The sequence below is a fragment of the Eretmochelys imbricata genome, chromosome 8, assembly GCF_965152235.1.
Source record: "Eretmochelys imbricata isolate rEreImb1 chromosome 8, rEreImb1.hap1, whole genome shotgun sequence".
In the NCBI taxonomy this organism is placed as follows: domain Eukaryota; kingdom Metazoa; phylum Chordata; order Testudines; family Cheloniidae; genus Eretmochelys; species Eretmochelys imbricata.
Genome location: NC_135579.1, coordinates 25,700,491 through 25,717,887, shown reverse-complemented (window position 1 = coordinate 25,717,887; position 17,397 = coordinate 25,700,491). Strand labels below are relative to the sequence as shown.

The window sequence follows — 17,397 nt, the reverse complement described above, 5'->3', positions numbered from 1 at the left end:
GAAGAGAAAACAAAGTGTAGATGCAGGTGTGGGTCTCAGCCCAAGAGGTGATGACTGAGGAGCTGGGACTTAAAGTGGGTGCTCTTGCTGGACCACAAGGGTGAAGGGGGTGAGGCCAGGGATGAGCAGTTTGGGATGCAGGAAGGTGCTCCAGGGCTATGGTGGGGAGGAGAGAACGAACTCCCTCCGCCTCTCTCAGCCCAGGTGCTGCTGCGGGAGGAGGGAGAGGCGCGCCTCTCCCGCTGCAGCAGCTGTGGGGCTGGGGCTGCAGAATAGGTGTCCTGGCAGGTCCGAGGCAGGGAGGGGCACCCCAGCAGCTTGGGGCCGGGGCTGCAGAATAGGTGCCCTGGCAGGTCCGAGGCAGGGAGGGGCACCCCAGCAGCTTGGGGCCGGGCACCCCAGCAGCTTGGGGCCAGGGAAAGGTGGTTCCCAGGCAGTTTCCTGCGCGGTGCTCAATAGGCTGTTGCATGGCTGCACAGCTTGCAGGGAACTTAACACTCCACCCATCCCTTGGGGACTGTGGCCCATCCGTTGAGAAAGATTTCTCTAGCCCATGACTGTGGAGTTTAATTTACTTGAAGTATATCAATATGATTTTACCATTATTTCCTCCAGGACATATGAACATTGTGAAGGGGGTTGCAACTTGTTAAGATTTAGAAAAAATTCTTGAGTCAATACTGACGCTGATGCCAGCAACATATATTTATTGTCATTTTCAAGATATAACTTATTGTGTGCATATCAGGAATTCAGATGAAAACCAAGTTTATGATAAACTCTTATCTCATATATGGAATTAGAGGGACAAATTTTCAAGTTGGCCTGTAAAAGATTTTTAAAACTGGTTATCTTCCAACTTTTTGATCCATAAAAGCCTGAAGGGTTTCCAGGTTTTTTCCTATTTATTTTTGCCTCAGATCTAGAATATCAAATCCAGTTTTCTGTGGTCTCCCAGGAAGATCTCAGAACAGGAATACTGTAAGCATCAAGCTCTTACTGGTAGTTTGAATCTCTAAACAAGGACATTAGTATACATCAATTCTCGGAAACGTTAATTGGGCACTGAATTCAAATAGGTATTAAGAACAAAGTTTTGAATAGTCTAAACTGTTTGCGGTAGGGAGCTTACACTGTTGTAGTTAAGCAAACCCTTAATGTAGGCATTACACCAGTAAGACACTTACCACATCAGTGTATGTGCCTACCTCAGGAGTTTTCACAGGGGAACTAGGTTGTTGTAGTCAAATTCTTGACTTTCTTCCCCTGAATTGTTCACCTTTCACTTTTATTCTTTTTGTTGCCCTTGTTTCACTACTTCTCCTACCATGCAGTGTTCCAGCCTACGTAGGATCTGAGTTTCTAGTATAACAAACAAACAGGAAAATGAATATACACTTCAAGTCTTTACACAAAGCAAAGGCAGGCCCAAGCCCATTTCCCTCCCTACACTTGGCAGGTCACCTTTACAGAGAGACAAATGCATACAATGAGACAAGTGCATACAATGAACAAATATATGAAGCTGCAGGAGTTCCAAGATATACAACATTGTGAAAATATATCTCAAGCATAAAAACTACACTCAGTAATTGCAAAAATAAAGTTTCACATTCTTTTAAACATTTTGATCCAAGCTCAAAGCAAATGAACATTAAACTTCAATGATTCTCGCCTTAACTCACATTAGTACAATAACTTTAAAATTTAAAAGTAGAATCTTTTTTGGTGATAAAGAAACTGACCAGGTCCTTCAAAGAAGATACTGTACATATAGCAAAGATCCTAAGCATCAACAGTATATTCCAGCCAAAAGGAAGTCTCCAGCTGACCTGTTTCATACTTAGCATCAAATGTTACTGAAGACTAAGAACCATAATTCACTAGGATCAGATATTAGGTTAGACCAGTACAAACAGAAGGAAAAACAAAACACTTTAAACAAGGTTCATTTTTTGCCATTGAGCTTTTTAGGCTAACAATTTCACTAGTGCAAGACCATATTTTTACCTGATTCAATGAAAGCTCATAAGTGTCACAATTTTTAAGAACACTCATACAAAACTATTTTTTTCCTTTTTTAAAAAAGTGCCACATACCATACTTTAATTAAAAAGTTTACAAATTAATGGAAGACAGTCTGTCTCCATCTCTTGTCAACAAGGAAAGGCCAAAGCGATTCTCTGATCCCAACTCGAAATGGCGTTCGTTGTCCTATTCCCAGCATCTCTAGTTTAGAGCAGTCGAGCTGAGCATTCCTCGGACGAAGAGCACCCACTACTGGGCTATCAGTAATCTTTAAAAAAAGAGAGAAAAACACTATATACAGTTAAAAACAGGGGCTTCTAAATAAGAATGAGTGCACACTACCATTTGTTGCTTTCAATATGTTTGTTCCCTTCAGGCAATTTTTCTGTTGCTGGACAGAGCCTACATAAGGAATTCCTGCCACCTGAAATGCCCTCTCTCTCCATCTCAGACTTCATCTCAAATTGAAGTAAGTTAAAATCCATTTTTTCCCTTACCTAAAATTTTTGAACAATGAAAGGCTAGGAAGACAAATTTTCATTTTGTAGAGCATTTAGGGACGGTGTGTATTAACCACCCAACAGAAAATCCCGTTTTACTTGTGCTCCTTGTGTGAATCTTCTTTATGACAAGTGGAAGAATTTCCTTCAGCTAGACAGCTACAAAATGCATCAGACCTGTCTGAACTGGTAAAGAGTGAGCCATTTAATGTTTTTCCACGTCGTCTCCTCTCTTCCATATCTTATCCCCACTCCCCTAACAACGGCCAGGAAATCAGCAGTTGTGGATAACGGATGAGGAGTGCATATTCGTGGGATGAAAAATGCTTTAGAGACCTGCTTCGGCCACCAACAGTAAAGGTTGTTAAATATATGATCTCAGACCAACCTAGTATTGTGTGTGTGTAAGGTGTCTTTCTTCCGTGTCACATTTCAGTACTAACTTTACTAATTAAGAATCCATGAACTTGTGAGCTAATAAGTCTCACTTTACCTTTAAATATAAACCCTAGAAGTTAACAGCATCTAACTAACAACATATGTAGTGGATTTCTTTTTTAAGTCTGATCCTGAGGTGCTAAGCATTTCCAAATTTTCCCTTTTTCCTGAAATTTCTTCCTTTACATAAACTCAAAAGTTGTATGTTTTTAAATCCACCATTCTAAATATCCATGGATATCTCTCAACAATGAAGACCTATTCAGAGAATGGAATTTGAAAAGAAATAATAGTAACTTAAACATTATGACATTACATAGGAGATTACTTCAAATTAAGATACAGTAAATTTTATAGTCTTCCTTTAATGAAAAATATAAGAGGCAACAATTAGTTACAACTTTATTGATTACTAGAGAAATTGCTCAGTTTACAAAAAGTAGTCTGTGAAACTAAGGTATGCTAAATTAAATCTATGACTGCTAATTAAGTAGTTGGCTAGTTGGTTATTATTCACTTTAAAAAAATCAAAAGACTCTGCTTTAGCCAGCTGTATCCTAGAAGTACTTTACACACTGGACTTGCACATTTCTATAAGAATATACTGTACTTATGGGTAAACTGATTTCTGATTGGAATGAAACATCTGTCATAGGAAAACAGAATCCAGTTAACATAGCAACTGTCATTTCCCTGCAGCAGAAGATATCTGACAATGTTGTTGGCAGTACATCATGCCAAATTGAGGATTTTGGGGATTCTTCCTTTTGCAGTACTAACATGTAATTGTTCACACTATCAGGAGAAGCAGCTCACTTGTATTTTCAGTATAAGAAAGTGGCTCAAATGAAAACATTCAGAAATTTCTATACTTTTATATAACCTCAACATTACTTACTGGTCTCAAGTGGCTGCTGGGGAGGTTGAAAGCATCTGCTATAGTACATGCCATTTCATACTTGGTCATCTGTTCATTACCAGACCAGTGGAATGTTCCTTTTATTGATGGATCCTAGAAAGAAACAAGCACAGATGAAGAGTCAGGCTGGCTCTTTTACAGAAACAGAATGTATAGGCTGCCATTCAAACAAGATGATACCATCCTGAAAAACAAGTTAATAATTAATTGAAATATTTCTGGAACAAATACATTTCCAGAGTAGAGACTGAGCAGATGTTTGGGAAGTGAAAAACGTAGCCCTTATAAAGCTATCAGTGGGGCTGGCACAGTCCTGATGCTACACTTATCTGGCCTGACTTTTCAGAGACGGTGAATATGCTTGACTCAACTGTGCATGAACTAAATGCGCTCTTAAAGACGACATGACAAAAAAGGTTCAACGTATAGAAAAATCCATTCTAAGCCAATCATTTATCAAAATTCAAATAATGCAAGTGTGAAAGACACCATGAACCCTCTTCTCCCTCACATCAAATAAAGGCTATGTAGAAGTTCTCAGACTGAACAAAGGCATAATATATAAATAGATATAGGAGTTGACAAATCCAATCCTGTCCACATAATACGGCTGGCTGTGCAGTATGCCACATTTTGAGTCAATTTACTTGTCACCTCACACATAGCGATTTCTGGGTAGTGACTGCCAAAGCTAATATTGCAAGACAATTTAGTGTTAGTGTTTCCACATGTGTGTAACTTTTCAGCAAGCTGCAATTTTGCACTTTAGCATGAATTTTTCCACGCATGGTTCCTATCAATAGTTTTTGGGGGGAAACTATGCCTGCCAGTTTTGAGTTAAATTGGAAAAATACACTTATTTTAAAAAATACTAGTTGCAGTTTTTAGAAGAGTGATGGGACTGGGATAGTTAGAAACAGCTAAAGGTTGAAAGATGGCTCTTGGACATGTAAGCAGCTCTCTGGAGAGCTGTACTTCTGCCAGGTTGGGGGGGTGTGGGGGGGTCACAACTTATTTTGGTTTTGCAGAACTATGATAGTTTGAAAACCCTCCTAGACTGTACATGTTCAATGAAGTGCACACAATGGACAGATTAACTGAACATGCCTGCGCAACTCAGAAGTGTGCACTCTGCATAAAGATTCTGGGCTGCTCCCTCTTAAATTTGGAGCTACTGCCTTCTGGATAGGCCTCTAAGCCCTTATTTCCCCAGAACTGTGTTTGTTTGAAATTGGGATCATTAGAGAAAATTCAGTTAATGCTTCCTGGATTTTGAGCCCCAAAATGCACTCCAGGGCCCAGCATGTTTGAAACTTGTTACCGGGCAGTGCTTCCCTGGGCTTCTCTTTGGCCTTCTTACCTTCTCAGTTGGAGTCTGTCTACAGCAGCTAAATGTTATTACAAGGGTTATCTGCACAAATGAATACCTCCTCCATGGTCCTATTCTGACAGCTCAGCTGGAAGAGCTCTGTAGTAGCAGCTTAATGAGGATTTGTATAAAATGGTAGAGAGCTCATGCTCCATTTCAGAGAAATTGGAACATTTACAGTTTCTCTGAAACCCCTACCTCTCTATCAACATTCACCCCCTTCTGTCTCTCTGCAGCTGCATCAAATATTTTTTAAACCGCACTCAGCACCACTGCATGAGCATCTTAAAAGAACTGTGTCCACCATAAAAAGTCTCATCAATCTTGATCTTAAAAAAACCCAAAGGGTAGAAAATTTAAGTGTACAATTTATTGTAGAAATACTATGGTGATGAACCGATGACTTGCATTTTTAGTCCTGGAGACAGCAAGATTCATGGTCATTCTAATTTCTTGTGCGCAAACAGCTAAGAAAGCTCTGGGTTCTGCTCTCGCACTCTCATCCTTGCAACTTATAATTCCAACATTTCCCAAGTAGCACAACACTCATTGAGGGTCATGGATAGAGAAGTGGTTATTGAAGTAGCAGAGGCTCAGCCCAGTGCTCTGTAAATTAGAACCAGAACCTTGGATTTGATTTGGTACTCAACTGTACCAAAGCATGGAGGGGAAAATTAAAAAACAAAAACAACCTGTATTTTGTCTAAAGGAGGCTCATTTTCTCAAAAATTCTCACCAACATTCTCTTCTCTGATAGCTGTCGGCAAACACTGGCTACATCCTTGATGTTGGTGGGAAATCTCTGTTGCCAGTGGTCCATATTGGCTGATTTGTTACTGAACTGCACTTTATCAAACATAACAGTCACAGCACTCTCTTCCAGCTTTTCTACCTCCCCGTATAAGACAGGAATTCTGAGCACTGCAGCACCTAAAGAGGAAAAATATTTTTTTTAAAAGTGTTAAAAGGAAACTATGAATAACTATGACCTAATGAATCCTTGAGAATAACCCTAAGAGAATTTCAGAATTACAGAACGTGGATAAAAATTGTTTTAGACCTTTGGTAAACTTTACATATATTCACATCCCTAAAAGAAAAACAGTGCTTGTGTACAGTCTGCTGTCATCTCATTTTTAATCGATATGAATTTTTCAAATTTCATATAGAAGTGAGAACATTTATATACGGTAAATTAGAGCTGCTAAAATTACACCAAAAGACATTTATTCCTCTTTGAGTAAAGCAGACATTTATATAGCTAATACTTTTATTAAAAGTGTTTATAATGCCAGTGATCTGTACTGTTAATGGACAGGGAGAGGCACCTACAGGTGAATTACCCAAGACTTGCAGAGAAAAGAGAATGAGCGAACAAAAGGTATCTCACAAGGGACCCATGGTGCAGGCAGGAGTGGAGGGGAGAAACAATATTACAGAGAAAGTGAGAAATTAGTAAACAGAGGGAATTAAATTAACTCAAGTGGCTACTTTAAAAAAAAATCAAAGAAAATATGTAAATGTAGGCAATTAGGAAGTGAAGAAGAAGAACATATAAGTTGCTGAGACTGTATAAGAGATTTTTTCATTAATGCCGTGACTATATACAAGACTGCTGTCTGGATGATATACTCCCTAATGTAGGAAGGGAATTACCATTTGCTTTGACACTAACAGTTTTTGAAAGGTTATCAAAACTGACACAGGGAAGAAAGAACAAAGAACCATTTTGGGTTGTTGTTGTTTTTTGGTTTTGTTTTTAAAGGAAGCAAAGTGATCTCTCACTGCTTCAAACAAAAAAAAAAAAATCATAAGAAAAGCCACTAAAAACCTAATTGTAAATAGAACTATTCACAATACAAATATATAAAGATCTTCCAATACAAACTTGATTGTAATTCTATAATAAAAGAAACCAAAGTTAACAGTTGAAAGACTGATCCATATACTATTTGGATTTTAGTAAAACAACCAATTCAGTGTATTATGATATCTTACTCAAAATCAACTTAAATCTGCTTACACAGGAATACTGCCACAGACTAAATTACTGACTGAAAGACCATAACCAAAGGGTTATGAAACATAGCAAAGTACTGAGTTGGGGAAGGTGTCTAGTGTTGGTTCCAGTCTTACCTTCATTACCAATCCAGAAGAGGGAGCAAACAGCATCTTAATAAAATGAATAGATCATACTAAATTGGGAGGTTTTGTAAACACTGTTAGGACATAAATAATACAGAGGCAGCTATGGAGATTTGGAACATCAGCAAAGAAAATTAGATTCCACTTGTAAGAAACAGAAAACAATCCCACAGAGACAGGAAGTTAGATTAGATGTTTTAATAGGTCTTTTCCAAATCCAGAGTCTATGATTGTATTAATTTAATATGACCTATTAGCTCATCTGTAACAAAGTGAGAAGAAAAAACCTTCAATGGAAGGCTTTAAATTGTGTTCTTACCTTCATTATTTTCAAGGACTGCCTTTTCTCCTTCTAGTTTAGTTTTACCATAAAGATTTAGGGGATTTGGTGCATCACTCTCTTTATAAGGAGGATTTGTTCCATCAAACACATAGTCTGTACTAATGTAGATCAGAAATGCTCCAATTCCAGCTAAGATAAAAGATGTGTGGTGGGGGAAGAAAGAAAACTTACTATGAGCCTTTAGTGATGGAAGGGAAAATTGCTATTCATTGCACCTAAAGACATTTGTACTCCAATTCAAATTCACTATAATTCATACTTTCAGTATGAAACTACAGTCATAGATGGGAAAAAAATGCATGTTCTAGATTCAATACTATCCCCTTGCCTTCTCACCCCTTCATTCCCTGACTTTGTCTCCTTGATAATCCTCCACACATACACATGTGCAGTCTTCACCTAAATAAGCTAGATAGAAAGCTTGTTGAGGCAATGATGGATCTTGGCTGTTTAAGTGTGAAGTGCTATGCATACTTATGCCACTGTATAAATTAATGCAGTATCCTCGCAAAAAAAAAAAAAAAAAAAATGAATCCATCTCATTGTCTCTTTACCTGCTTCTTTTGCTAAGTTCCCTGAAGCAGTCACATTGAGCTGAGAAACAACATCTGCTTGACTTTCTACAACATCTGGTCTTCTCTCAGCAGCACAATGCACTATCACATGAGGCTGAAAATTAAAGACTCAATTTTAATGAGGAACAAAATAAAAAAATTGCAATTGTGCCCTCAACATAGAAACCAGGTCTGTCTCATCTACAGAGAAACTAACTAGTATTTTGATTTAATTGTGGCACTGATCCACAACGATCATCATTTATTGTGAAATCTCAAATAGCTTTCTTTCCTTTGGAAATGCAATAGAATAAAGCTGCCTTAAGGTTTTATAATGAATACCTAAGGGTCTCATTTAGTAATTTTGCAGTCATGATCCTCAATAATATCTATCTTACAGCAAGGAGTTTTGTTCTCATCTGAGTGTTAAGGATTATATGGGTTAGACTCAATACCCAATCATCCACAATGGTAATTAAACAATGCTAACCAAATTAGATTTAAATGGTATTAATGCAGAGTTCATAAATGATTTGCTTGGCAGGTGTAGACCAGACACAAGAGCTTTCTAACTCTTTTCTAGACTAGGTCCCTATTTATTCTAGAATAAACTTTTTAAAAATTTATTCCTTGGAAGCTGTGAAACAGCTTGGAAGTTTGTGAAACACAGAATTGGCTGTTACAAGGCGATTTCTGCCATGAGAGAAACAAGGTATACAATTATTCTGTATCTTTAGTGTAATGAAACCTTATTGTAACATTGCAGTGTCTCCATACAAATCATTACAGAAATGTAACAGCTTTTTATTTAACTACTAAATGGGTGTTTACACACTGACTTGCTGTTGATTGCGTAATAACCCTAGATACAACAAACACAGAGTAGTCACTGTACAAATTAGGGGAACACGAAAACTGACATCTTCTTCGAAACTACTACCTCAGAAGGATTTTGGAGTGCCACTTGGATCGTATGAGCTAAATGGTGTAAGACATCTTAAACTTATTTGTTTAATGAAGGATACACATAACTTGCCATATTGCACTGGAGACTGTCTGCTTCTTCTTTCCTTCCAGTAATCTTACCTGAAAATCCTGGATAATGTCATGAACCCCAATAGAATCCAGAAGATTAATCCGCTCAAATTTGGGTCGAGCTCTACTGTATCCACAGCCAACTGCATGCCAATTGTTTTCATTAAATTCTTTGTACACTGCTCTGCCAAGAAGCCCAGTAGCTCCTGTAATCAGAACACGTCTATTGGGAATATTAGCATCTTCCTGGGTGTGGGGAAAACAAAAACAAAAAAACCCACACATTTTATTTCTTTCCATTATACTTAATGTCTCAGTTTAATGTTTTGCTATTTGAATGCAACTATAATCAAATTATTCCTGAAAAATGTTCAGGTTTGCTTTCTTCACTGTTTTCAAAAACGTAGTGATTAAGTGATACATTGAGCCCTATAAAGCTTTGTAAAATGTAAATACTTGAAAGCATAGGATAATGTTACAGCAGCAAATATAGATACACATTTATGTTATATTTCAGAGATCTGAACTGCTAAGCTTCATTCAGAAACTTATTTATGTCAGTAGCGCTAAACAAAGAATTAAAAAAAAATCAAAAACAAAGGGTCAGATATTTAAGGGAGCTCATAATTCAAGAGCTCCCCTGCACAACAGGAACTGCTAAGTGATGAGTGCTTCTGAAGATCTGACTCTGAATGTTTTATTGAAAAAGCTGTGAACTAATCCTGCAATGAGCTCCTTCTGGGCAGCCTCTGTGCCCAGGAAGAGTCCCACTCACTACAAAAGGATTCTGCAGAGGTATTCCCATCAGGAGCTCACTGCAGAATTGAGATGTAAATTGAATATTTCAGGCAAATAATTAATAAAATACTCACACAATTCATGTTTAGTTGGACAAGATGCATCAGAAAAATGCTTTGATTATTTAACTGTTCCAACTGTCCATGTGGTATACTAAAGCATACTTCAGTGCTTAACAAGATTACCTACAGATAAACTTATATAAATTACATACAAAATGGAGCGTGCAAGAATCTTTAATAATAAAAAGTGACTAGCAACCTCAATATAGGGGTTGTGAGCTGCTTCCCCTATAATTATAAGCAAGAATATGTTATTCTTAAATTTAGTCAGGTAACTGGATGATGTTTTAGAGAATCATTCTGAATTTACAAGTCAAAAATTGGATGCTCATTTAAATTTGCACTAGAAACTGAGAACACATCCGATGAAATCTAAGCAAAATGATAACCTTTAACAGTTTAACTAGATGCAATTTGTATTCTGTTACTCTACCTTGCTGAGACAGCACAAATGAGTAAGCAAGTTTATGACCAGGAAACCATTTCAAACACTGGGATAAACAATCATAGGTCTTTTCAATCTGCCATAGGTTCAGAACAAATGTATTCTAAGTAACAGGGCTGTTACTCTGAAACCTGTCATTCTAAGTATGAAATAGATCAGATTTTCCAACCTCTATACATAACCCACCCACAATAAGCATTGCATTGATTCTTCATTGAATGCCTCCCTGAAGCAATGTTTGCTCTGCAAGCAGATCCAGTGGGTGCCTTTGATGGTGTTCATGGTTTTGTGTGTCAGCAGGAGCACTGACAGAGTGAACAGAACCTGTGTGTCAGCAGGAGCACTGACAGAGTGAACAGTAACAAGTCTGGTCAATTTCAAGGTTCCTTAGGAAATCAGCTACAGAGGTACTGGAGCATTCTTTTTGCAGACTCAGAATGACAACACCCTATCTGAACACATTCAGAAGATTTTCCTTTAAAACCAGAAGACACAGAAGCTTAAATGCTAATTCCTTGTTTTGCTCCACATTCCCCTTTCTGCAAGAAAAGTTTCCTGTTTGCTTCTGCATTTCTCTAACTAAAGGGGCAGGGCTAAATATTATATATTAAAGTTATGTCTGGTAACTGCTGTGCCTAGGTAACTCAAGCTGCACAGGTCTGTTAACTCTTTTTTTGAGCTTGTTAAAATTACCAATCCCACTTTATATCAAATTACAAGAGGGTGGATACTTTGACTTTAATATTAAAACTGTGACATGACTGCTGAATGTCAGCTTGAGTTTTACTGTAGTCCTGCATGATTGGAGGATACATCCAAAAAGCTAGTTATGGCTATGAAGGTTTCTGATAAGATTTCTCTCTCTATGACTTAAGTTAAAAATATAAAGCAACATAAAGAATAGTCTGTAATGTTTTGAGTGTCATTCCGTTACACGTACGTTTTTATCAAATTAACAGATTCAAGTTACTGTTCAAGGAAGCCTCACTGCTTCTCAATTATAAAGAGTGCCTAGAAATCCTGGCAGCAATCGCTTGCATTCAAACACTTCCAACTATGAATATAAAAGTTGAATAACGCACTGTACAGATATGTCTCACTCTTCTAGGTGTTCACTGAGGATAGAGGCAAAGGAAGTTTTGAAGCACGAACTAGGATGTTAACCTGAGTTATTTAACAGTAAAGTCTGAAATAAGATCAAAAGAACTTTAATCAGAGGTCTCTTTCAGATAAAAAGAATGAATACACAATGACACCAAAAGCTGAGAAACAGAATATTTTAAAAGACAACATTCCTCTGTAGACACTAGTTGAATGCAATTTAAGAGTATAAGTTTTCAAAAGAGGTGGAAAGTTTCAGCTTTCAACTTGAAAGCTGTTATAAAAATATTTGATGAAAAGAGTTAGTTAAGGAGTTAAGAGCTTGACAGCATGAGACAACAATGAAGTCCAACTATTAAAATCCTTTAAATTTCAAAGCTAATATAATTTAGTGATGACAATACACAGTAATTGGATCTGAACTGGCAAGCAATGCAGTTTTCGGCTGTACCATGCACAGAAATATCCGAACTGGGAAGTCACTGTCAAGACTATCCCTAGAATACTCCAGTTAGTTTTGGACACCCTCAACAACAAAAATGAATGGGAACTCAGAAAAAAGTGATGAAAAGGCTGACAGACTTGAGTTGTAAAGACAGAAAAGTGAACATATCAAAATATTTGACTAGAGCAGGGGAGGGACAACTACCGCCCATCAGGGCTTTCAATCCAGCCCACGGGATTGCCAGCCGCGGGGCTACGGCAGGCTCTATGCCTGCCCTGGCCCTGCACCGCTCCCAGAAGCGGCTGGCACCACATCCCTGCGGCCCCGGGGGAGGGGCAGAGTGCTCTATGCACTGCCCTTGCCTGCAGGCACCGCCCCCTGCAACTCCCATTGGCTGGGAACAGGAAAACGCGGCCAGTGGGAGCTTCAGGGGTGGTACCTGCCCCACCCCACCCCTAGGAATCACTGCCAGACATGCCAGCCACTTTCGGGAGCAGTGTGGGGCCAGGGCAGGCAGGGAGCCTGCCTTAGCCGTGCTGTGTGCTGCTGCCACCCCAGAGGCTGCTCGAGGTAAGCAGCGCCAGCCCAGAGCCTGCATCCCACTGCCCCTTCCCTGAGGCCCTACCCCCCTGCCTTGAGCCCCCGCCGCACCCCTCCTGCACCTCAACCCCTTGCCAAGTCCCCTCCCATACTCTGTACCCCCTCCTGCACCCCAACACTCTGCCCTGAGCCCCCTACTGTACCCCCTCTTGCGCCCCAACCACACCCCCTCCCACACCCCAACCCCCTACCCTAGCCTTATATTCATGGTTCAGCATAAGATTTCCCCACCCAGATGTGGCCTTCGGGCCAAAAAGTTTGACCACCCCTGGACTAGAGGGAAATTTAATCTCTCACTTATTTACCAAAATTTTGAAAAACACTTCTAACAGTATTTAAACACCACATTGCAAATATTAAAGACAAAGACACCTATAATCAGTAGTAAAAGTGTTGCTATAACATTAATATAAAACAAAATTATGAAAAAATTAGTCATTAATTCTTGTTCCACCAATCAATAAAAAACTACAGGACCAAATAGGTATAGGTGGATTTTCCAAGGCAGCAAATTCAGGTAAGAGGCCTGCACTGGGAACATTTTTCTGCAAAGTAAAAGCATTCCTTAGGTTCTTCACTGTTGTCATGGAATAAAAAGGTAGACAGGTCCCAGATTGTTTAAGTATATGAAGCTTGTAAATACTCTCAAGCTAAAATAAAAAGATATGACCACAACAGTTACCTAGCAGGCTACTAGGAGTCAGAATTTCTAAATTCTAATCCCAGGCCAATATCTCCAGCAAAATTCAGGGGACTCAAATGATATAATGGTCCCCTGAGACTACTCGAAAAAAAAGTCTGACATAAAATCTGAGCCACCTGTACAAGTGGCAAGAGCTTTTTGTATGCCATGTCTACCTTTAGATGTTTGCAAAATTAGTGGTGATGCGGTTATACAGAAAATATCTTGTGAACAATGCCTCCCTTTCTTCTTCAGTGGATAAGGATAGAGTCTTAGACCACCACAAAAAGAGTGCTATTGTTCCCCCTGGAGGTGAACATCTGGATGAGGCACAAGCTGGTTTATTAAGATCAAATTAAAGAGCATATACAACAGAAGTGGTAGTAATGGATCCCACTAAACATATTATCTTCAAATAAATTGAATTCATACATTTAGATAATGCAGAAATAGATTACTTCCATCCCCCCCCAAGGAACCGGAAGCTGAAGGAACCTTTTCATCAGGTTATCTAATGACAGTTTTGTAAATAACTACTTCTTACTGCCCAGAAATCTAATTAGGTCTGTTTTCCTTCTTTATGTCCACTGATATTTTTAATGCGGTACTGATGAGCACTGCTGTCTGGCTGGGTTTGGTGTAGGGCTGCATCAGACTTGGCAGCAGGAACACTTATTTCAAGGCTAAGAGATTCATTCTGCAGTAGGCAACTTGTCTGGGGAGCTAGGTGACCCTGGCTGGCCTGGAGAGCGGGGGTGGGGCTGGGCAGGCCCGCTGATGAGCGCGCAGGCTACTTGGGAGCCGGGTCTCCACTCAGAGTCATGCCACAGGAGTGTAGCTGTCCCGCTCCCCCGCACCCGCTGCGGGGGGGGCGGGGCGGGAGACAGCGCCACCCGACCCAGCCGGGAGCTCGCCCGATGCGGCGCCGACGCAAGGCGACGGCTCTCCGGGGTGCAGGCCTCGGGGGGCGAGCTAGAAGCAGGCCGCAGTTGCCGCCCGTAGGGGAAGCGTCTGGCGAGTTGGTCACGGTGGCTGGAGCCCCCGCCAGTAGCTGTTACGGGACAGGCCGAGCCCAAGGCCCCGCGGCCGCTCTGCGCACCCTGCCCCAGCGCTCGGACCGCCAACGCGCCCCGCTCACCTCCACCAGCTCGCACTGCCCCGGCACGAAGCGGATCTTGAGCTCCTTCTCCCGGCCAACCATCCCCGCCGGCCTCGGCCTTCCGCTGCGCCACCGACCCCCTCGCGACCGACGACCGCTTCCGCGCTCGCTGCGCAGCTCAGCAGCTGATTGGCTCCTCAGCCGGGAGAGACGGGCTGTACGTGAGGCACGCGAAGGTCCCTCCCGCCAACTCATTGGCCCCGCTCTCAGCTAGCTCACGCGCGGGGCTCAGGAACACGCCCATTGGCCGGAGGGGGCCCTTACACAAGCTTCTTAAAGGCGCAGCAGCCCTGTTACGCTTTGTTTTGATTAACAGGAGGGCAGCAGTAAATCGGCGGCCCAGCCTAGCCCGGCTGAGGAGCCAATCAGCTGCTCCCCAGTGCGGGTGCAGCTGTTGCCGCCTAGGCCGGACTTAGCTAAGGCTGAGTTGGCTGGTGCGAGCTACACCCTGGTCTAGGCAAGGCCCAGCGGCAGGGAGAGTGCTGGTGGGGCCCGGGTCAAGCCCTCCCGCTGCGGGCATCGGGGCCAACAGGGCTGGTCCCTGGCAGGCCCCAGCGCTGTGCCAGAGCTCAGCTCCCTCTGCGAACTGAGGGCCCCATCCTCACTCGTTTACAGTGGGCTGGGGTAGGGGCTCCCTCTGGGGTGGGGCTGGGGATGCGGGATTTGGAGTGCAGGAGGGGGCTCTGGCAGAAGGGTTCAGGATGTGGAAGGCGGCTCTGGGCAGGGGTGCGTGGGGGGAAGGGTCCATCTGGGGATGAAGGATTGGGGGTGCTGGAAGGGGCTCCAGGCTGAGGGGTGGGGCAGAGGGGTGCAGGATATGGGAGGGGGCTCTGGGCTGGGGCAGGTGGTTAGGGTGCAAGGGGGTGAGGGTTCTGTCTGGGGGTGCAGGCTCTGGAGTGGGGATGAGAGATTTGGGGTGCAGGGGGCTTCAGATGGGGGTGGGACAGAGTGGTTCAGGGTGTGGCAGGGGATTGGGGTGTAAGGGGAGGGCTTCATCTGGGGGTGCAAGCTCTGGGATGGAGCCAGGGATGAGGGGTTTGGGGTGCAAGAGGCAACTCTGGGTTTGGGGAGGAGGTGCAGGGTTACCTCCAGTGACTCCCAGTCAGTGGGGCAGCTAAGGCAGACTCCATGCTGTGCCCAGGAAGCAGCCAGCAGCAGTAATGCTCCTAGGCGGAGGTACAGCAAAAAGCTCTGCCTACTGCTCATGCCTGCAGGCATCGCCCCCGCAGCTCCCATTGGCCGCGGTTTCAGGCCAATGGGAGTGCAGAGCTGGTGCTTAGGAGCCAGATCTGCTCGCTGCTTCCAGGGCGCAGTGCGGAGCCAGGACAGGTAGAGACGAACCTGCCTTAGCTCCACAGCACCACTGCTCTGACTTTTAACAGCCCGGTTGGCGGTACTGACCGGAGATGCCAGGGTCCCTTTTCGACCTGGTGTTCCGGTCAAAAACCGGACACATGGTCACCCTACTCCCCCTCCCTAGCCCTGGGGGGAGAGAATGGAGCCAGTTTGAGGTGCACAGCGGCAGAGACCATCTGTCCCCCCACAGCCACAAGGGATTGTTTGGCTGCTGCAGCTCCATTAACCATCTACAGCAGCAGTTTCAAACTGAATCAGGACCCCAAAATAGGTCACCACCCCTTTTAATGGGGTTAACAGGACTGGCGTTAGACTTCCTGGAGCCCGGGGGCAAAGCCTGAGCCTCACTGCCCAAGCCCAAGCCTGAGCTGCACTGCCCAGGGCCCAAGGGCATCAGCCCTAGCTGGCGGAGCTCAGATTACTGGCGCTCCCCGCCTGGGGCTGAAGTCCTTCAGCTTTGGCTCCCCAACCAAGGCAGTGGAGCTCAGGCTTTGGCACCACAGTCCAGGGTGGTGGGGCTTGGACGGGCTAGTGCTTCAGTCCCCCCTCCTGGGGTCATGTAGTAATTTTTGTTGTCAGAAAGGGGTTGCAGTGCAATGAAGTTTGAGAACTGCTGCTCTACAGTACTTCAAGTGTCCTGTGGGTTTCTCACGCCCTGGTCCATCGCAGCTTGCACTGTGATAGTACATCTGCTGCTTTGCATGTGGAGTTGTTACCCTAATGCTACTTTCTCAAACCACTCTCAAGCTGCATACAGATTGGCGGTGCCACCCCGATACCTTTAATCCCAGGAACAAAATTCTCCTATCAAAATAGTGGCTGAACAATTAGAGTCTTTGGCACAGGTTTTCTAAAATCATAGTGCCCAATTATGAGGATTTCAGGGACGGCCAATGTGGCTGGGTGTCCTTACATTATAAATGTACACGTGCTTCAATGAAGAAGAATCTCTGAATGTAGCTAGAATCATTCAACTCACTTATGCACAGAACTTAGCCTTTTATATGAAATTCAATTAAAATATATTAAATATTTTAAAATATTAAGTATGTTAAGATTGGAAAGTGAGGCTATAAAGAATCAGGAAGTGTCAAAATTAAGGTTGCCTGTGTAACCTTCACTCTACCTCCTTATGTGAATAAATATATGACTGAAGCGATATAATATTCTTTTTCCCCCACAGGATCTTGAATCCGTGTGAGGCAAGGTTATTTAGTGTATTAGGCTGGCATGCCTCTTTTGCTATTTCTAGACTAGAAAAGTTACCCATTCTTGTCAGTAAAAAGCCGGCCCGGACACGGAAAGGATTGACAGAGTGATAGCTCTTTCTCGATTCTGTGGTTGGTGGTGCATGGCCGTTCTTAGTTGGTGGAGCTATTTGTCTGGTTAATTCCGATAACAAACAAGACTCTGGCATG

The 17,397-nt window shown here is 42.5% G+C and overlaps 1 protein-coding gene across 1 annotated transcript; it reads right to left on the bottom strand.

Moving 5' to 3' along the window:
• Positions 1-681: 681 nt before the first annotated feature.
• MAT2B (methionine adenosyltransferase 2 non-catalytic beta subunit) lies at positions 682-14,760 on the bottom strand. The gene is made up of 7 exons (XM_077824049.1): positions 14,603-14,760; positions 9,383-9,577; positions 8,297-8,411; positions 7,719-7,871; positions 5,991-6,184; positions 3,865-3,978; positions 682-2,296 (listed from the first exon to the last, which is right to left on the bottom strand). Exons 1-7 carry the CDS (start codon positions 14,663-14,665, stop codon positions 2,126-2,128), a joined length of 1,005 nt encoding a protein of 334 aa, XP_077680175.1. The 5' UTR covers positions 14,666-14,760; the 3' UTR covers positions 682-2,125.
• Between the last annotated feature and the right edge of the window lie 2,637 nt (positions 14,761-17,397).

Excerpts from the sequence above, each read along its gene's own strand:
- MAT2B (XM_077824049.1), bottom strand. The coding sequence starts at position 14,665 with ATGGTTGGCCGGGAGAAGGAGCTCAAGATCCGCTTCGTGCCGGGGCAG. Across the intron at positions 9,578-14,602 it reads GGCAGTGCGAGCTGGTGGAG|GAAGATGCTAATATTCCCAA; the intron begins GTGAGCGGGGCG and ends CCCCACACCCAG. Across the intron at positions 2,297-3,864 it reads CCAGCAGCCACTTGAGACCA|ATTACTGATAGCCCAGTAGT; the intron begins GTAAGTAATGTT and ends CTTTTTTTAAAG.